General features: G+C 41.1%; 1 protein-coding gene across 1 annotated transcript in view; it reads right to left on the bottom strand.

Annotated features, from left to right (window-relative positions):
• Positions 1 to 17713: 17713 nt before the first annotated feature.
• The window catches only part of VPS45 (vacuolar protein sorting 45 homolog), a 73227-nt gene continuing 68877 nt past the window's right edge, over positions 17714 to 22063 (bottom strand). The window contains exon 15 of the mRNA XM_007485363.3: positions 17714 to 18341. Coding sequence (XP_007485425.1) covers positions 18254 to 18341 — 88 coding nt within the window. The 3' untranslated portion in view covers positions 17714 to 18253. The remainder of the gene's footprint in view (positions 18342 to 22063) is intronic.

The raw sequence follows: 22063 nt of genomic DNA, 5'->3' as shown, positions 1-22063 counted from the left end.
AGGTTGTTCCAGTCTCCACGGAATTCCTCCACTTTATTATTCCTTTTAGCACAATAGTTGGGAATTTTTATTTTAGTATCTCTTTGAGGAGGTGATTGAGAGATTTCTTCAACTTCCATTTTACTCTCTGGATCTAAGAAATTGGGGCAATTTCTTGACAATCTCTTTCTTAAAAAACAAAACAAAACATTGTCTGTTTTAGAGCTACCACCACAAAGCAGTTCTAAAGCAGAATAGTAAGGGCTAGGAAAATGTTGGCAAAGACATGGTACAGGTGCCAGGGTGGAACAGAGGGGGCTGCTCTGTTTCCTCTCTGCACAGCACCTGAGGACATTTTTTTGCATGCCCCATCCCTCTGTCCAGTTGCCCAAAGCAAGCACTTCCCTCTGTTATCTGGGGTAATTTGTGGGGCACATATGCAGCTTGAAATGCAATCTTGAAAAAGTTCATCAACACTGGGCTAGGCAATTGGAGTTAAGTGATCTGTCTTCCCTGTCACTATAGTAGTTTTTTATGGTTAAGTTCTTTTTTTGTTGTTAATTTCTTTCCAAAGACTATTTCTTGATTATGTACTTTATGTTAAAGTTGGGCTCTGTTCAACATGGGAGTGAGGAGGTGCTATTCCAAGCATCAGGATTTTTGGTGCTTCTGTTTTCTTGGAGTCTGTAAGTTTTTGGTGCTTGTGATCCTGCTTTCCTGGTCTGTGATCAGGAAGGGTCCCTATGTTCTTGCAGCCACAAATGCCAAAGCTCCTTTTTGCCATGGAGCTAAGACTAGGTCTCCTGCTTCCTTGTAACTGACCACCAGTAGTTCTCTCTGTCCTGGAATTGTGACCCAGAACTTTGTATAGCAAAAGAGTTGCCAATCAGTGCCAGCTGTACCCCAAGTGCCAGCAAAGGGTCCCATATAATCTTTTTCTAACCAGTTGTCTTACTATGTCTTCTCTGAGAGCTCTCAAAGCTGCCACTGCTTCTGTGGCTGCTATTGATGTCCTCACATGCTCTCAGGATTGACCCTCACCCTAATATCAAAGATGTTTCTAGCTGACTGGCTTCCTAAGTTTTCTTAGGCTAGAAGACTGTTTTATCTTGACCTTTTGTTGGTTCTGCTGCTCCAAAATTTGATTTGAGGCATTAATTAATTTAATTTTACCAATTACATATAATAACAATTTTCCACATAAGTTTTCTGAAGTTATATGATCCAAATTGTCTCCCTCTCTCCTTCCCTCCCCTTTCCCAGAGATGGCAGGCAGTTTGATCTGGGTTATATATGAGTTATCATCAAGGTATTATTTTAAGTTGTTTGGAGGAGAAGGTTGATACAATTCAGTTGAGTTGCTGCCTTTACACCTCCCTCTAGATGTGCTCTCTCAAAGGTTCTCTCTCTCTCTCCCTCCCTCCCTCCCTCTCTCTCTCTCCCTCTCCCTCTCTCTCTCTCTCTCTCTCTCTCTCTCTCTCTCTCTCTCTCTCTCTCTCTCTCTCTCTCTCTCTCTCTCTCTCTCTCTCTCTCTGTCTTTCTCTCTAACTTCCCTCATTCCCTCCAGCTCAGCCCTCCTGGTCTTCTTCATTCAGGAAAGCAACTTCTTCATTCAGGAAAGAAAAGGCCAGCCATCCCTACTATCTGTCAACCAAAGCCCATACACAAGGCAAGCAAGCCAGCCTACTTGAAGTAGCATGGTTCTGTGGGAGAGATGGGATGGGAGGTAGCATGTTCAAGGCAAATCAAACCACTACCACCACCTTAACCATCATCTTCCTTCAGACTCAGATGGGAGCACCCCAGGATCCTGAACCCAAGGAACCTGGGAATAGTAATTTTAAATAGTGACATTAAAGAGGAAGATTAACATTGGTTATTAGTGCTGGACCCTCTAACTAGATGGAGGGCAGAGTCATGAGTTCCAGGACCTCTATTTAAGGAGGAGGCTTAGAAAAATCTTCTTCCCCTTTCTCACCAACTACCCTGCTTTTGAACTTCTTGGGTTTCTCTGGCACATCTCTGAGCCAGATCCCTTCCCCTTCCACTTCCCCACTCTTCAATTTCCTTTTTTGGCGTTGTCTTCCAGCATTAGAATGTAAGCTACTTGAGGGCAGGAGCTGTCTTTTTTTTTTTTTACTTGTAGTGCCCCATAGTGCCTTAGCATAGTGCCTGGCATATAATAAGCACTTAATACATTTTTATTGACTGATCCATTAATATCTACTCTTCCATCCATACCCTATGAACCATGGGACCCTTTAGTGTCACTTACAGTTAAGGTCCTACTTATAGGTTGTCTCCCTCATTGGAAGATGAATTCTTTGAGGACAGAAACTATATTCCATTCCTATTTCTATTCTGAACCCAGTCACAATATTCCATAACAGCTAGATTATAGTTCTGTATCTCTCTCTTTTTAAAAAGTTAGTTTATTTAAATTATTTATTTATTTATTTTAAAAGTTTGTTTATTGGCTACATTAAAACTCCCAAGTATTTCCCTCCCTTCATCCCCTCCCCACACTAGAGAAGGCATTGTTTGACCAAAAAAAATGCATATAATCAACTATATCTTTCATTTTTTAATTTAAAAGTTCTTTTTCTGGGGGGTGGACATTCACAAGTAATTCTCTAAACATCAATTCTGTAACTTGTATATAATGTTCTCTTGGTTCTCTTTGTTTCACTTTTCATAATTTCACGTAAGTCTTTCCATTGTCTTTTTTTAAGTCTTCCTGCTCATCATTTCTTACAACACAACCATATGCCACAACTTGGTCAGCCCTTCCCGGAGTAATGGACATTGCCGCAATGTCCAATTCTTTGCATTACAAAGAGGTCTGCTATCGATGTTTTAGAACATTAGGTTCTTTCCTTTTTTTCTCTGATACGGATCCAACAATGGTTTTGCTGGGTTTAAGGGTCTATACACAGTTTTATAACTCTGGGTGTAATTCCAGATTGCTGGATCTCTTTCTCTAATGTACGGCTATGAGGATGTGCCTCATAACTACAATGCTATTCTGTCCAGTGAATGAACATTGCCTATTAGAAACATGTCAAGGGAAAGCAGCAACTCCTTAAAACAAAGTTTCTGTTGTCTTTTTCATGAAAATGATACGTCTCAAGGCTGTTCTCTTTGGCAGTGGTCAGGTTGGAGATAAAAGAACCCTTTCGTATACTTTGTTGTTGTTCTGCTTACCTATGTCAATTGTTGCCACTTCACTCTTCTTGCCTGATATCCCTAAATGCTGGGAAGATCTCTCTCTGTTTCAAAAGTGATGATAATGCTCATCTTTGCCTCAATGAGGTCATTTCCTGTAGGATGCTAGTTCCTGGATCGCACAGTTTCTGCATCCCAAGAAGAGATAAGAAAGATGAACTTTCCGGGACTGCAGTTGCCACCAGCATTTTATTGAGCTCATCATTGCCCAAGAATCCTTGGGAACTCCAGTGCTGAATCATGTCTAATGTGCACCAGAGACGGAACTTTTTTGTATTTGTGATGGGAGTCAACGAGTGCCCAATCCTTACAGCAGGAGCGACATTCTCTGCTGCTGCCCATCCAACATATGGAATCTGGGGGAGCCAGTTCCAGTCCATGAATGACTAAGATGCCATGTAATAAGGAAAAGTCTCCTGAATTGGGTGGATACAAAAGTTTTGGGTTTTTTTTTTTAAACCCTTACCTTCTGCCTTAGAATGAATACTATGTATTGGTTCCAAGGCAGGAGAGAGGTAAAGGCTAGTCAATGGGGGTCAAGTGACTTGCACAGGGTCACACAGCTAGGAAGTATCTGAGGCCAGATTTGTACCCAGGACCTTCTGTCTTTAGGTCTGGCTCTGAATCCACTGAGCTACCCAGCTGCCCCCCCCCCCCCGAGTTTTAAGAGGATAATTTCTCATTCTTTTCCCCTGGAATTTTTATAGTGAGAAGCAAGAAATGCTGTGGGCTTCAGGGTTTGAGTACAGTCAAATCATCTTCCCAGGTGACCACCATATGGCCATGAATGCATGACACAGTTCTTTTGTCTCTTGCATTTATTCTTGCCCAGTTGTAGGTTTCTGAATATTTTGAGACAGAATTAACAGGGTTAAAAACTTATGAACTTTAAAAAAGAAGCTGAGTCTTCTGGGGACTAATAACTAGAGTCAGTAGCAGAGTGTGCCAGTAGCTGTAATGGTTGACTCTGCAGCAATCGTGATGACCCGCTTGACCCATTTCAGAAAGAAGCCAGGTTGCTATGCAAGGCAGTAATGGCCAGTGGTCACACTGCACCCAGAAAGGAGCTTGCTGGGGTCTCTGTGAAGGCAGGAAAGGACTCTGGGGGCTGGGAAGGACTGCTTGGTCCTACATGTTCCCTACATGAGTTTTAGTACCTTTGGGCTAGTCTAAGCCCTCTTTCCCCAGGGACCTTGTGTAGACACAGGAGGGGAGAGGGCACCCCACTTTGGGGGCTGGAAAGTGTTGTGTGTTCCCTGGAAGCTGAGCACACTTTCCTCTGGGACTGAGTGTGCAAGACTGTGTGTGTGTGTGTGTGTGTGTGTGTGTGTGTGTGTGAGCACAGAGTGTATTTCTCAGTCTGGGGAAATGGTTTTGTACATTGATTCTTGGTCTACCTTCTCAGTCAATCTCCCTTGTAGAAGCCAATTGATATCCATTATTTAATGGATATTGGAGAGACGTCAACTGGGTAACTGATATTAGGGAGCACATGAGTTGGGAGCTCAGGGTTAACAGTACTAGAAAGCCCCCCAATTCCTCAGGGTTACCCCTAGAGGTCTGAGAGGAGGAGGAGTCAGTTATGCACTAGGGACCTGCCTTGTGATTGTGAGTAACCCTTGGGAGGTAAGCCAGAAAAGGAGAAAGCTTTTACAGTGGGGTAGGGGTGGGTGCTAGGGGGGCAGTGTGAAGCCCTGGCTCTGAGGCTAGCTCTAGGTCTCTGCTACCCAGGACCTGGTTGGTGCTATAACCTTCCCAGTGTGTCTGGGAGTTGCCACCCCGTCCCACCTGGTTGATTAGGGAACACAAGTCTCTGTGCTGCTCAGAGAATGGGTAGAAAACCATTCTTGGTACTGCCCAATCCATGGTAGGATGCACCACTGGTTATTTGCAGAGCTGCCAGGTTTCCCCTCTTTTCCTATCAGAGCTGACCTGAGACTATGAGCTTCTTGTGCTACCATCCAGGGGACACCAGCCTGGAGACAGTCCTGGGAAACCTTCCACATCCTCTTCAGCTTTCCCAAGACCCCCCCTGACTACAAAGTGGATTCTATGGCACATCTCCTCTCTACAACAGCCTATTCTTTCCTTCTTGGGTGTGGTAGCTAACATCACAGAATCATTCATGAGAAGGCAATTGTTGCTAAAAATAGGAATAGAAAGAGGAGAATGCCTTCAAGTCTCTTTTTCAATTATATCCTATAAACCCTCAAGTCACCTTGACTCATTTGAATAAAAGGACTATATTTGGATTATGTTAGAGTCTGTTATTAATTGCCAAACATGTATTAAAGCCCCTACTAGGTGCCAGATGCTGGAGAAAGAACTATATTTGGATTATGTTAGAGTCTGTTATTAATTGCCAGCCATGTATTAAAGCCCCTACTATGTGCCAAATGCTGGAGATACAAAGACAAAAATGGGGGAATAAGAATTTATACAGTATGTACTATCTGCCAGGCACTGTGATAAGCTCTTTTTACAAATAAGTCATTTGATTCTCACAAAAACCCTGTGAGGTAAGTATTATTCTATTTACAATGGGGCAGCTGAGGCAAGCAGAAGTAAGTGACTTGCTCTGGGTCACACAGCCAATAAGTATCTGAAGCTGAATTTGAACTTCCTGACTCCAGGCCCAGAGATCTAGGCATTATGGTGCTACCTAGCTGCCAATTCTTGCCCTCCAGTTGATTATATTCCTTTTGAGGACATAATATGTGCATATAAAAAGTATTATGTGGAGGTAGGTGGAGCCAATATGGCAGAGAAGGATCAGGGACCCTAATGATCCTCCCCAGGGAGAGAGAGAGGGAGTGGGGAGGGGGAAAAGAGGCAGCAAGAGGGGGGGGAACAGAGGGTGTGGAAGAGAGAGACACACAAATAGAGAGAGAGAGAAAGAGTGGAAGAGAGGGGGTGGGGAGAGGGAGTGGAAGAGAAAAAGAGAGGAAGAGGGAGAGAGGGAGAGAGAGAGGGAGAGAGAGAGGGAGATAGAAAGAGAGAGGGGGAGAGAGGGAGGAAAGGAGTGGGAGAGAGAAGAGAGACAGAAAGAGGGGGAGAGGGGAGGGAGGGAGAGAGAGAAGGGAGGAGGGAGGGAGTGGGAGAGAGAATAGACAGAGACAGAGACAGAAACAGAGAGAGAGGGAGAGGGATGAGGGAGGGAAGGAGAGAGGAGAGAGGAGAGAGGGAAGAGAGAGAGGGGGAGAGAGAGAGGGAGAGGGGCTGGGGAAGAGGGAGAGGGAGAGAATGCAATGTCATAAAATCAGAGAAGCAAGAATATTCTAGAAGAGAGGGTGGTCAACATGTTGTATAGTTTCCAGGAAAGTGGTGGGAGAAACTCAGCAAGAAGGGTTGGTGTGTTCTTGTTATTGCCATAGGGTTTAGGATGTCCCCAAGGAGTGATACATATAAACTAATTCCATGATGCCTAACTTTCTTTATAGTAGTCTTCAAAACTTGCTCTTTTTCAAAGGATATGAACAAGCAGTTTTCAGATGAAGAAATCAGAACCATCTTTGGTCATATGAAAAAATGATGTAAATCACTCTTGGTTAGAGAAATGCAGATTTAAACAACTCTGAGACATCACCTCACATCTATCGGATTGGCCATTATGACAGAAAAGGGAAATGATAAATGTTGGAGGGAATGTGGGAAAAATGGGACTCTAATGCACTCACTGTTGGTGGAGTTGTGAACTGATCCAACCTTTCTGGAGAGTAATTTGGAACTATGCTCCGAGGGCTCTAAACCTGTGCAAACATACCCTTTCCTGCAGCCAATACCACTACTAGGTCTCTATCTCAAAGAGGGAAAAGGACTTATTTGTACAAAACTATTTATTGCAGCTTTGTGGTGGCAAAGAGTTGGAAATTGAGTTGTTCATCAACTGGAGAATGGCTGAAGAAGTTGTGGTCTATGTTTAAGATGAAATACTATTGTGTTATAAGGAACAATGAGCAGGATCATTTCAGAAAAATCTGGAAAGACTTATATGAAGTGATGCAAAATGCCATCTGGCCTCAGAGAAAGAACTGATGGTGTCAGAATGCAGACTGCAACATAATATATATTTCCTTCTTCCTCTTTCTCCTCCTGTTTTCCTCTTCCTTCTCTTCTTCATCCTCTTCCTCCTCCTCCTCAGCAAGGATGGCTGAGGGGGAGAGAGAATTTGGAACTCAAAAATTTTAAAAATTAATGTTAAAAATTGTTTTTACATGTAATTGGGGGAAAAGAAAATATTATGAAAACAAAACAAAAATGCCTCTCTTTCCAACAGAAAATATCAGGAATTACCTTCAGGAGCTTCTGATCAATGGCACCATCATGGAGTCCTGAGTTCTATATGCCAGATCCTCAAAGGTAGTTCAGAAGAATGGGAAAATTAAGATGTAAATGTATTTCTGGACCTTGAATAAGGGAACTAAAAGAATAAGAGGAATGAGGGAATAAGATTTTGTTAAATGCTTACTGTCGAGATAAAAATTTTTGATAAAGAGAAACTGAGGAACAATGAACAACTTTAGCAGTGTTTCAGGATACAAAATAAACCTATGAAAATCATCAGCATTTCTCTATACTACCAATAAAGTCCAACAGCAAGAAATAGAGTTCACCTGCCAAAACAACCCAGCAGTTATGTGATTCCAACTACAAAACACTTTTCACACAAATAAAGTTGGTTCTAAACACTTGAAATAACATTAATTGCTCATGGATAGGCTGAGCCTATATAACAACAACAAAAAAATTCTACTTAAATTAATTTACCTCTTCAGTGCTTCACTAATCAAAGACCCCCAAATTATTTCAGAGACAAAAAAATCTATCTCAAAGAACAAAAGGTTAAGAATATCAAGGAATTAGTGAAAAAAAAAAAGAGAGGCAACTTAGAATACAAGATCTCAAAACAATCTGATATTGACTAAGAAATAGAGTGGTTGATCAGTGGAATAGATTAGGCACTCACTATGCAATAGTAAATGACATAGTAAAGTAATGTTTGATAAATTCAAAAATCCAAGTTTTTGAAGGAAGAACTCACTATTCAACAGAAATTACTGGGAACATTGGAAAACAATATGGCAGAAACTAGGCACAAACAACTTATATCATATATAAGGTCAAAATGGATATGTAATTTAGAAATAAAGGATGAAACCATAAAAAAAATTAGAGGAGCATGGAATAGTTTGCCTGTCAGATCTATGCAGAAGGGAAGAATTTATGTTCAAATAAGTCATAGAGAACATTATGAGATGTCAAATAGAAAATTTTGACTACATTAAATAAAAGTTTTTGCCCAAATAAAACCAGTGGAACTAAGATTAGAAGAGAAACAACAAACTGAGAGAAGAATGTTTATAACAAGTGTCTCTAACAAAGTTCTCATTGCTCAAATATAGAGAACTGAGTCAAATTTATAAGAACACAAAAGATCCCCCAATTGACAAATGGTCAGAGGATATGAACAGGCAATTCTTAGATGAAGAAATTAAAACTATCTTTAGTCATATGAAAAAAATGCTCCAAATAACTATTATTTGGGGAAATGCAAATCAAAACAACTCTGTATGTCTTACACTTATCAGACTGGCTAATATGACAAAAAAAAGATAATGATAAATGTTGGAGGGAATGTGAAAAAAATTAGGATGCTAATATACTGTCAGTGGAGCTGTGAACTGATCCAACTGTTCTGGAGAGCAATTTGGAACCATGACCAAAGGGCCATAAAACTGTGCTACCACTACTAGGTCTATGTCCCAAAGAGATCAAAGATAGGGGAAAAGGACCTACTTGTACCAAAATATTTATAGTAGTTCTTTTTGTGGTGGCAAAGAACTGGAAACTGAAAGGATGTCCATCATTTGGGGGCATGGCTGAACAAGTTTGGCATATGATTGTAATGGAATACCATTGTGCCCAAGAAACGAGGAACAAGATGATCACACACACACACACACACACACACACACACACACAAACCTGGAAAGACATATAAAGTGATGCAAAACCAGGAGAATGGTGTACATAGTAACAGCAATAACGCACGATGATCGATTGTGAATGAATGAATTATTATCAGCAATGCAAGGATCCAGGCATCTCCAAGGGACTCTTGATGAAAAAGGCTCTCCACTGCCATAGAAGGAGCAGACTGAGTCTGAATGCAGACTGAAACATGCCATTCTTCACTTTATTTCCTCCATGGGTTTTTCTTTAGTGTAAGGGATATGTGGCTTGTTTCACAACATGATGAATGTAGAAATATGTATTGTATAATAAAATATGTACAACTTTTATTATCTGTTGTCGTCGGGAGGATGGAGGGATGGGAGAGAGGGAGAGAACATGCATTGCAAAATACCAGAAAACAATGATTAAATATGATATCCCATCATCTGGAAAAAAAAACATTTTAATTTAACAAAGAGACACAAAGTTCCAAGCACAACCAGTTTATTAGCAAGGCTAGTAAGTGCCAGTAAATGAGGCCAAAGGCTCCTCAGTAGCCAGAGACACATCTGACAATCAGAGAAGCTTTTGATACAGTTGGTTACGGAGGGTTCGGAGATGCCAACTAAATGAAGCCTGTGATTGGTTTAAAAGAAAGGTGAAAGGTGGATCTGCATTTTGCTTATTCATGCTGATTCGTAAGAGGGGTCTCCAGTGGTAATGGGAAAATGTAGCTGGTTAACATCCTCTGGAAACTCCCATGTCAAGCCTCACCTACCACCAGTTGTCACATTCGTGGCTTATGGGCTACAAGTGCCCACAAAACTCCTGAGTGCCTCTTGAACCAGATTAAAATGTAATTGGGAAATGTTTAACAAAACAAGTTAAAATACAACCTAGATAAATGGTAACTTGTGGTTCTCTAGGGATTGTCCCTATCTGAATTCAAAAGGATCACTTTAGAAGACATTCCATGAGAGCATGAGAAAGGGATTAGATTAGCTAGAAGCTGTCTAATGGACCAGCCAATGGACCAGTCCTAGCTATGTTGGTCCTCTGTCATGCAGCAAATTCTCTGGAGGAGCTGACCATTCCCATCACCTCTACCACTAACTGCTGACCGACTACTATTTTTTTTAATTGAAAAATTTTATTTAATTAATGTAGAATTTTTTCCACGGTTACATGATTCATGTTCTGACCAGCAACTATTGATGGGGCAGTCAAACCAGTTTGGCCGAGGCAGCTAGGGTTGTGCTTAGTGGAGGCTAAAGGACAGTGCTGGCCCAAAGCACTATATAAACAGTAAAAACTTAGTGGTGCACCTCAGGGACTTCCTAGCTTCCAAGCCATTTAACCCCAATTATTCTAGGACATAAGGTAAGAGTTTAAAACAAAGAAGTAACCTTAGTGGGGCATCTAGAAGTTTGATTTTGGATGTTCTCAGGCCCCTGAGGAATGGACTCCCCCAAACTATCACCTTAACCACCTCCTAACCTTGTATCCTGACTCTAAGCCTAAGACCCGGCATCTCTTCACATATATCTCTCCTCCTGTCCCTGCCCCATCCTTCTTCCTACCCATGCCCTGAAGGAGGAGAGCAATCAACAGATGCTACTGTCTCCATAGGTGATCCAGCTCCTTCTTCCTCAGTTGCCAGTGACTGAAGGTCTGAAAAAGAAAGTTCTTGCAACTGAGGTAAAATGGCTCAACATTAGAAAGTTCTAGTTCTATCATTAAAAATGACATTAAGGAAGCTACAATACCATCTGCTTTGTTGTTGCCATTTTGGGTCCTCTTTTTCCCTCTGACAACTCAAGTTTCCTATATGTATTGTTTCATTTTTCTATTTGTATTCTCAGGACTTAGCACAGTTCTCTGCCCCTTCTAAGCACTTAATTAATGCTTTTTCATATTAATTCATTCATGTACATGGGCTACACAGTCTCTTCAGGTGGGAGGGTGGAAGAAGTACTGACCCTGAGAAAACAGAAATGCTTATCATCTGGCAAATACAAAAGACTTGAGGAGGATTGAAGATGTTTCTAGAATTTGTGGCTATTACTGGAAATTTGAGGAAAAGTGTGTCATTGCAAATCTCTTGGATGATCTCACTCATGAATATATTGTTGAGAAGAATCATAAGCAGAAAATTAGAAAAGTAGACATCTGGCCCACACATTCCCTGCCATCTTTTGGAAATCACTGGGACGAGAGGTGATTAGGCATTTTGAGAACTGGTTATTTATCTTGCTACCCTGATGCTAGCCTAGATGGATGAAGGGCCAATTCTATAGCAGTAGAGATATGGTTACTAGAGTCCTGTTGGGTACTCAGTGATAGTAAGATTTATCAATCAACAGGCATTTATTAAAAATTAAATTTTTCTGACCAATAAAAATCCGACTTTTCCCCCTTCTCCTTTCCTTCCTCCACCTCTCCTTCCAACTCCCCTGAAGAAGGCAAGAAAAGTAGCACCTATTTCAAATATATATAGTTGAACAAAACAAGTTTCCACATTGGCCACATCTGGTGCAGGAGAGAAGAGGAAACAGGTCCCTTCTACTAGGATATTTGGAGCCTTGTTTTGTATAAATGGAGATTTTGAACTTTAGACATCATTCCCCAGAAGTCCTTGGTATTTCCCAGAATTCCCTATAATCTCTCCCATGTCTCCACATTGGTGAGATCCCATTATTGGTATTTAACTGGCAGTAATGCCTCCCACTTTCTCTCTTCTTGCATATATAGCATCAGCAATGATGGTGTTAAGACGGGAAAAATTTGAAAATGGCTAACCAGCCAAGGGCACATGGTTTTTATTTTGTATCCTCTTTATTCTTTGATTTATAATGGTCCTTAACAAACCTCAAAATAATTTTATTGATAGAGATATAATTTTAATTTTTACCATTTTTGGTGACCACGAAGGGATGAAAACTCAATTTTTTTTTTTAAGATAGCCTAGATGATTTTTTAAAAGGCACATTTCTCCTGCCAAGGCTTTTCACCCACCTCACCCACCCACCCACCGTTGAAAAGCCACTTCTCCTAATCCAGCTTGCTCCTGCTACCTGCTCCTGCCTCTAGCCATCCACCCCTGACCTCCTTGACCCAGATTGCTCACCTGGCCCTGGCCCCAGTCCCAGCCTCAGGCCCCAGAAACTCTACTTGTGTTCTCTGGCCTCTGATGATCACTCATCCAACCCCAGGCCCAGCCCCAGGACCCAGGCTGCTGATAGCTGCCACTGTGTCTTCGGAATCACAAGCCAACTGGTAAAAACTGGAGTGTTCTTTCCTTAGGCAACAATTAGTCTCCATATGGCAGGGACCCAGGGAGGGGGACAAGGAGAAGCAAGAGACTCTTCCAAACAGGAAGTTGATTACAAGCATGGTGTATTCTATGAGAGAGCAGGACTTGCCTATTTCAAATAGCTTCCAGCTTTAGGGTGTTTTTTTCATGAGTGCACTGATCCTTTTACTTATCTTGCCTGAGATTCAGGGAAGAAATTCATCTCCCTGTAACTCTTTGCCATTTGGGCCTACCCAGTTTGAGATTCCTAAAACTCATGTTCTCCCTTGCTATGGGAGAGTCCATAGTACTGACAAAAGTAATCTCAATGGATTAAAAAACAAACAAATGAACTTTAAAGAGACTGGAGGTTATATTTTTAAGACTTTTCAGACTCCAATGTTTTATAAAAGTCTCTGTATTTTATTGCATATTGCTGATTGTTTTAAGATTTAATTTTGTGATTTTAAGTTCATATATTAATGTATTCAATACTATTCTGTTATACTGAATCATTTTAATGTACTGGGCTTTAACTACTGTTACATTCTGTTGCTTTCCCCCTATAACTATACTGAACAAATATTGAATAAGCCCATATAAAAACAATTTGTTTTTCTATTTTGCCTTTGTAAATTGTCATATAGAAGATGGATGTACTTCATAAAAAACTGGTTACAATTGTGTAACAACCTTTGGTAAATTTAATGAGCTGAATATCTCAAATTGATTTTTAAGGGGTCTTTAGCCATGATTTTTTAGATTTCCCCCCTCAACTTTGATCATTTTGCCTGCTTCTAACAGGAGGTAAGGTCTATTTTAACAGCTGAAGTGAAGTACAATTATAATCCCCACCTCCTGGTGGGATATTACAGTCTCATACCAAAGGAGCTGGGAAGTTGACCCCAGGGCATGGTACCCCTGGATGGCTCCCAAAAGAGGAGCACCTCTCATTTATAACTCCTCAGCTTACTATATACCCTTTCACCAGGATGATCTCTAGATTCTTGGTGACATTTTTAGACTCAATAGCAACAGTACAGAGGTTTGTTGTTGTTGTTGTTGTTTTCTAGACCACATTTTTATAATGATGGCAGTAACAGATTTTTTTGAAATATCTCAGCCAAGGTTGATACATTGCTACACCTGAAAAACTTGCAACAAGTATCCATTTTCTTTAAATGTCATACAGTAGACTCATGTAAAATATGATACTGGGTGTGTTTGCTATTGTCATTAAATGGGCTATTATAACTTTTGGGATTTTGATACTTTTGAATATGCATTACATGTTGTACTGTTGTTCTTTATAAAAAAAAAAAAAAACTGTTACTTTCTGTAAATCATTTGCTTGTACTCACAGTGGATCATGGCCAGGTTTGAAGAGGAAATGGATCTCATTTTTGGTGAGAAACCTTTGTATTCTACATTTCCTTAGCTTATTGTGTCAATGATTATAAGCTATATTTTTGAATTTCTAAAACTCTTTTATTATTGTTTTTGCTTGCATATGTAAAGGATAATTTTAGCATTGTGACCTAAACTATATTATTGGTCACCATGGAATATCCCAAATAAAATACCCAAGACAGCTGGGAATTTATGGTGATTTTAATTAATATAGAGGAAAGAAATTAAGGAGAAGGAAGAGGGAAAAGGTGTAGGATTTCTCCTGCTTGGCCTATGCCAGGAGGAAGATTAGAGGCTTCTAGGAAGATAAAGTTTGGAGAGTAAAGGAGGAAGGAATCAGCCTGAACTCCAAGAGGGCTCAGCTAAGATGCTTGAACCTGAATTAGCTCAAGGGCAAACTCACTGCCAAAACCCATACAAATAGCTGCCACCATGCCAAGATGTTGGAACGTTTAGCACGCTGCCAGCCAGAGCCACATCTCCGGGGAAAGAGGCCAAAGAGAGGAAGTGATGCAAAATATATGGACAGTTTTACATCACTTTCCTGCATCTCATTTGTACCAATGGTAGTTTAGCTTGACTTAGGACAGCCCAGGGGTCTGTCAGCTGTTTCTGTAGATGTCTGTTAAAGGCCATCCTCCTGAATACTTAATCCTTAAGTATGGGTGTAGACATTCCTGATTTTGTTAAAGAGAGTGTGTTCATTGTTACAATCAGGAGATAGCTAAATCCAATCTTCACACATGTGCAATATACTATTTCAGTTTTTTATTTTTTCTCTCCTTTTTGTATTTGAAGCACATGTCACCAGTATTAAGATTTTCTTTGAATTTTTTGATTTTGCAGTAATATAAGTTTAAAATATATTTGTCAATATATCAATGCATACCCAAAAAGCTTTAGACTATAAAAATGATGCCACTGATTGTTAAAAAAATTATGGGACTTTGTTTAATGATTCTGTCTGATTCCAGGACAAGAGAATACAAAAGAGCCATTGCACGGTGCCAAAGAAGCACAAAGCTAAACTGCAGAGTGCCAATTGAACACAAGGTCAAAGAGACCAACCAATCCCAATGGGATTGATGAAAATTTTGAGCCAAGACAAGAGGATTTGAACTTGTTTGGGGTTTGAGGTTGTGGCTATTTAACATGTGGTAAAAGTAGGTCTTCCTTGTCCCACATTCTACCAAGTATCTCAAATTTGGCTCCTACCTGGCTCTATAAGCTAGTCCCTTTTCTGTCTTTCATGGTGTGGCAAACTTTCTATAGTCCTGTCTACTGACTGAGTAAATGCATAATTGTTTATATCATTTTAATTGGGTCCTGGCTAATTCACGGACCTGTTATAGATTTGTTTTTCCTTTACTTAGAATTTTTACACAAAAGATTTTGATAGTCTATATTCCATCCAGAAATTATTTTTTAAATTTGGATTTTTAAAATATTTTTGATTTCTCTGCCAATTGATTCATATACCTCATAACTCAGCCATGCATCCCTAAGTGATCCCTGTGTTTTTCAATCACCCTCTTCAGGGGGGTATGTATAATTATTATTATTTTAAATTGCAAAGTTTAAATTTCTTTTTAGAGTACTTTTAGGTTAAGAAACATGATACCTCTCCGAATCCAGAAAGTGAACTCTTTGGAGAAGGCACCATGAAGATGCCTCCATAGACCACACACTGCACCAGAAAATCCAGAGTGAACTTTGGGGTGTGGTGATTTGAACTGTGTGGGGTTGAATGCATTTGTTTTGTATGTATACACTTATGCTGAAGGGGGCTGCCTCCAACTGGCTTTTTGACAATGCGCCTAGCAATTATTGGTTTTGTTCTTTTTTCCTCTTATCCTCAGATTATTGTAATTTCATAGCTGGTATGTTTACAAGACCTACTGGAAAGACTAGTCTTCTGAGGGTCTCGGGGGAATGTATAAATGGAGATTTTGAACCTTAGACTTCATTCTCCAGAAGTCCTTGGTATTTCCCAGAATTCTCTATACTCTCTCCCCATCTCCACATTGGTGACATCACGTTATTGGTATTTAACTGGCAGTTATGCCTCCCACTTTCTCTCTTCTTGCATGATGTAGCATCAGCAATGATGGTTGTTAAGGCGGGGAAAATTTGAAAATGGCTAACCAGCCAAGGGCATGTGGTTTTTATTTTGTATCCTCTTTATTCCTTGATTTATAATGGTCCTTAATAAACCTCATAAAATAATTTTATTATTAGAGATATACATTTAATTTTAACAGTTTATAAAGGATTTAGGACAAGATATATATAAAGAGGAAGCTATGAGATATCTTCTTAGGGGCTGGGAAAATCTACTCCAATGGCTATATCCTGTGAGGGACCTTTGCCCAGTGGTGAATCCATAAACTCTCCCTTTTCTTTTTTCTTTCTTTCTTTCTTTCTTTCTTTCTTTCTTTCTTTCTTTCTTTCTTTCTTTCTTTCTTTCTTTCTTTCTTTCTTTCTTTCTTTATTCATTCATTTATTTATTTATTTGTTTTTTTAAACCCTTACCTTCCGTCTTGGAGTCAATACTGTGTATTGGCTCCAAGGCAGAAGAGTGGTAAGGGCTAGGCAATGGGGGTCAAGTGACTTGCCCAGGGTCACACAGCTAAGACTATCCCTTTTCTAATACTCCAGCTATAGACAAATGGAAAGTGACCCCTCGGCGGCTAAAGATGGCATTCATTCATTCAGCCTAAGTCCATGCATGGACACAGAAAGTTGGGGCCGCAGGGTAAAGGGCTGGAGATAACCTGTTTTTATTATACTACATGGGAAGAATTAATGGTCAGAAGTAACTGCAGAGCACCCTAGAAATCTGGCTGGTGATAGATACATGATGGATGCATTGAGGCTGAGATGCACAGCTTCTGTTGCTTCTGTTCCATGCTCTTGGCCTGAGGCAAGGGGCCACAGAGCTGAAGGCAGTGGTGATGACAGCAATATGGATGGCAGACAGAGCTGTCAAATAGCAGTGACTGGTAGAAAGGAGGCTGGACTTTTACTTTCTAGGGGACCCACAATTGTGTACCCAGGCTTTTTGGAGTTCCCTGGGATGTCCCCTGTGGGCGTTGTGAATCTTTCTGGAAGTGAAATTATTCTACGGGAAGGGGGAAGGGTAAGAAATGGCATTTACTGGCAAGTGAGATAGCTATTCAATATTCTTTGGCTAAGAGGCCAGGATCCTAGCTCCTTCTCTGTTAATTACCATCCTAAATCCTGAGTTTAAAGGCTGATTGGAAATCTTGGTTTACTTGCGTGGAGGAAAATTAACTTATCCCAGGAAAAAACTAGAAATGAGTCAGATTCTGGTTTTTCCCAGAGTGATTCTGAAAGGGAGCACAAACCAAGGATATTAATTATGGAGAACTTCCAAGATTGAATCTGGGGCCACACAAGCCCAGGTCTGTGGTAATGGGAAGCAGGAAATGGGATAATAGTGTTTTTGCTTTCTGTTTGTATTTGCTATTTGGTGACTTGGGTGAAGATGGGATTAACTCTCCAGCTGTTAAAAGTCATTTTTTGACTTGGGCTGTATTAATTGTAAAATTGGCAACCACAGTATTAATTTAGAATTCTCATATATTGAATCCAACCCCTTAATTTAATTCCTTACACTTGTAAGGAGTCTTGGTCCCAGGCAGGATTACTGTCATTGAAGAACCCTCATTTTTGGTCGTCTCTAATGAGAAGTAAAAATGCCACTAGGAGCTGTTGTTTGTCTAGGCATAGTTTGAGTCTACTGAAGGAAAGGACCTCCTACGTGTTCACTGGAAAGTCAAGTTGAAAGTCTGAATACATGAATTAAAATGGAGACAATAAAAACAAACCTTCCACAAAACTGATTTTATTTTATTCATACATAGCTTCTCAGGGCCAAAACCAATCAAAATATGGGGGAAGAACAGTTACTAGATAGCTCGCTGAAGAGGAGCGATGCTTTAGAGTTTTCATAAATTAGTGGCACAGGAATGTAGTTAATAAAAATGAGTGGGGAAGGTTAGAAAGGGAGTGAGAGAGAGGAATGAGGAAATGGACAGTGAAGCCCGGCTATCCAATGCTTCAGATCGTCACTCCCCTAGGATCTGCTAGACTGGCGTCCCTTCTTTCAAATCGGCCAATCCCACAAACCCCGTTAGAAACTGAAGTCATGTTGTGTCAGACACGCAAAGAAGAACAGCTTTACTGGACCATGAAAAAACTGGATCGGACGTAGACCGCGATTCACTCTTAACACATCTCTGACAGTCCTGAAAAGAGAGCCAGCGGTCCGGTGCCCAGTGCCCGGGCGAGTTCCTCTGGCTGTCTTTACCCTCATCGTGGCGGGAGTCCGGCGGCGGCGAATCGAGAGGCTGCCTCATTCGTCCCCGCTCATCGCCTACTTGCAGGCCTCGATGTTATCTGAGCGGTCTCTGTGCTTCGCCTGGGCAGCCCCGCGGCCGAGACTTCCTCTAGGAAACTGACAAACACGTGGGGGATTACTCGGGAATGAACCGGCCCCACCCCCCCAGGAGCGAGGCTCAGAGTCAGAAACAAGAGTGGTTTAAGGGCCGACCTGCTATCTGGGCTGAGCCGAGCCGGACCTCTCATCGCACTTGGAGGGCGCCATACCGCACACATGCCTCAAGTCCACTATGAGAATTCTGAATATCTAACCTAGATTTCCAAACGATTATCCCTTCCTCCTTTAATGACTGCACTATAAACGATGTCCAGGAGAGAAGGATGCCCACTGCGGGCCTCTCTGTAACACAGGGAATGTCTAGATAGGATTCTTTTTTAAAAACTCTTAAACTTCTGTCTCAGACACCATGTATTGGTTTTAAGGCCGAGGAGTAGCAAGCACCAGGCAAGGGGGGTGGGGTGTCAAGTGACTTATCTAGGCGAGTCCCAGCGAGGAAACATCCAAGGCCAGATTTGAACCCAGGACGTTCTGTCTCCGTCTGGCTTTCTGTCCTCTGAGCCACCCAGCGGTTTCCCTTAGGTACCACTCTTCCCTACTCCTCGATTTCTTTCTTCACAGGAGCAATTTCATAGCGCACGAGGAGTGGGAAGAACGGATGAACACCTTTATTCTACGTATTAGATTTTTCCATTACCCAGCAACACACAGAGAATGCCAGGCAGGCTTCAAGCTGCTCTGCAGAGGCACAAGCGGGGACAGGGAGAGCGGGAGCCAACTCCACTGGATCAGCTCCCCCGGCCTCCTTACTGCTCCTCACACGAGACATTCCATCTCTCGTCTCCATGTTTTTGCCCCGACTGCCTCTTCCCTTCTCACTTCCATCTGCTTCCTTCGAGCCTCGGCTCAAATTTCACCTCCCCCTCCTGCTAGCTGCGGATGCCTTCCTCCCTGAGATTACTCACTCTGTATCTTGTCTAGAACTACTGACCACTTCCACATTGTCTCCCTCATGACAAGGGGGACTTCTTGAAGATAGAAGCTGGTTTTTTATTTTAATTTTAAAAAATCCTCACCTTCCAACTTAGAATCACTACTCTGTATTGGTTCCAAGGAAGAGGAGTGGGTAAGGGCTAGGCAGTTGGGGTTAAGTGACATTCCCAGGGTCACACAGTCAGGAAGGGTCTGATGCCAGATTAGAACCCAGGACCTCCTGTCTGTAGGCCTGGCTCTCCATCCAACTGAGCCACCCAGTTGCCCTTGAAACTTTTTTTTTTAAACCTCCTCTGGTATCCCTGCATTTTCAGAATTTAGCATCCTGCCAGGCAAACAACAAGCACTTAGTAAATGCTCACTGCCAGATCACCCACTGACTGCAACTTCAGCTACCAAATTGATAAGAAATTAGAAATTGATTAGAAATAAAATAAAGCAACGAGAGAAGTTACGGGAAGATAGGTTTAGGCTTGATGTCTGGAAAAACGAATAATTAGAGCTGTCTAAATGTAGAAGAGGTTTCTTGGGAAGAAAATGGGTCCCTTTTTATTTACCAGAAGTTTTTGAGGTAAGACTCAGTGATCAGAATCACAGAATCTGAGGGTTGGTTTGGAAGGAGCCTCCAAGATCATGTCATCTAATCTGTGACTTGAATAAGAATCAATTCTACAACATACCTGGCAAGTGGCCATCTAGCCTCTGGTTGAAGAATGCCAGGAAAAGGGAGCCCACTACCTTCCAAGGCAGCCCATTTTATTTTTGGACAGCTCTTGTTTTTAGAAATTTCCCCCCCCACTTTTAATATTGGACCTAAATATGGCTCTCTGAAATTTGTACTCACTGCTCCTGTTGCCATCTTCTGAAGTGAACAGAGCAAATCCCACTCATTTCTTTCTTTCTTTCTTTCTTTCTTTCTTTCTTTCTTTCTTTCTTTCTTTCTTTCTTTCTTTCTTTCTTTCTTTCTTTCTTTCTTTCTTTCTTTCTTTCTTTCTTTCTTTCTTCTTTTTTTTTAATTTTTTACCTTCTGTCTTGGAATCGATTTCAAAGCAGAAGAGCAATAAGGCAAGACTGATGGGGTTAAGTGACTTACCCAGGGTCACACAGCTAGAAAATATCTGAACCCAAGATCTCCCATTTCCAGGCCTGGCACTCTATCTACTGGGCCACCTAGCTGCACCATTAAAGTATATTCACTTTTTAGAGTGCTGTATCACCCCACTGAGTCATGCAGAAGTTACAGTCTATTAAACACTCTTCCCTCCAAAACTTTCTCAGATAGGCTGTTGATGTCTAGTCATGCTACCAACATGATGTACTTGTAAAATTGATTTTTTTGAACCCAAATTTAGGACACATTTACTCCTATTCAATTTCACTTTAATAGATTCTGAAAATGAGGCCAACACTCCGCCATCGAGTTCTGCTGCACCTTCTTGGTTCTCCCAGGTCTTTCAATAATTACTGACGGTGAATTGGTAATCACATCTACCAGTTTTTCAGCACCCTGCCATGTAGCTTGTTTGGGCCCAATGAAGGGCAAATCCTTCACAGTGGCTGGGTGTTTTCTTATCATTTTCCCATTTATCTTATATATCAGCTCTCTATCAGTAATATTTGTTTGGCCTTTCCAGGGGTTCTGTCTTCCCTCTGTTGCCCATTTTCACTGTCCCATTTGTTGTGAGCAATAATGAGGTTTTATCTTTGATTCTTTCTTCTTTCTTTATAAAGATTTTTTAAAAAAACATTCCCCCTTTATTCTTCATTTTCATTTTGAACTTTAGCATTCCTGCTATTATTTATACAGGGCCATGTCACTGGGTGAATTCATCCTTTGAGTTAACCTGTTCTTGCTTCTCTCTCCTGTAAATATTCTTTTTTTTTTTTTTTGGACAGCCCTTACCTTCTATTTGAGTATGACTTCTAAGGCAGAAGAGTGGCAAGGGTTATGGGTTAAGTGACTTGCTCAGGATCACAAAGCTAGAAAGCTGAGTTAGATCTGAACGTAGGTCCTCTAGCCTGGCACTATCCATTGTGCTATCTAGCTGCTCCTGTAAATATCTTTATAATTTATTTTTTAACCCTTCCCTTCTATCTAACAATCAATACCGTGTTCCTCTTGTTTCTCTTTGTATCTTCAGAATTTCAGTCTTGAGACTTTTTCATTCTATTTCTCCAAAGGACCAGAAATCACACCTACCCTTTCTCTGAACCCTAATCCTCTAAAAGGATAGGAGACTGCCGTTCATTGCACCCAACTTTCTCTTCTCTCACGCATTCCAAGATGGATGATTTACTTTTGCCTAGATTCCCATCATGTCGAGTCAGTAACATGTTCTTGTTCTCGTTCTCTCTCTCTCTCTCTCTCTCTCTCTCTCTCTCTCTCTCTCTCTCTCTCTCTCTCTCTCTCTCTCTGTCTGTCTGTCTGTCTGTCTCTCCTTTCCTCCCTCTCTCTCTCATCCTGAATAACAATTTTCCTCATTGGTTCCTCTCTCTCTTTTAAAGGCTGCTCCAAATGTATTATTTTCTGTTGAATTCAAAGTAAGCAAAGTTCCCGAGGCTGCTGGAAAGCACAGAGGTGACTTGGATGAAAAAAAAAAAGAAAAAACATGTGGTTTCTTGTCTTCATTTTTGGTCTTTTGCTTTCCTTTACAACACACACACACACATACACCAGTTATTTCTGTTCTTAAGCAGCCTGTCTCATCTAAGAGTGGGGAGCAAAGGGGAGGAGGGAAATGGGCTGAGATGCACTTCAGGAGTGGGGAAGAGCAAGGAAGGTGCTG

The sequence above is a fragment of the Monodelphis domestica genome, chromosome 2 (assembly GCF_027887165.1).
Source record: "Monodelphis domestica isolate mMonDom1 chromosome 2, mMonDom1.pri, whole genome shotgun sequence".
Lineage (NCBI taxonomy): Eukaryota > Metazoa > Chordata > Mammalia > Didelphimorphia > Didelphidae > Monodelphis > Monodelphis domestica.
This window is presented reverse-complemented; position numbering and strand designations above follow the sequence as displayed.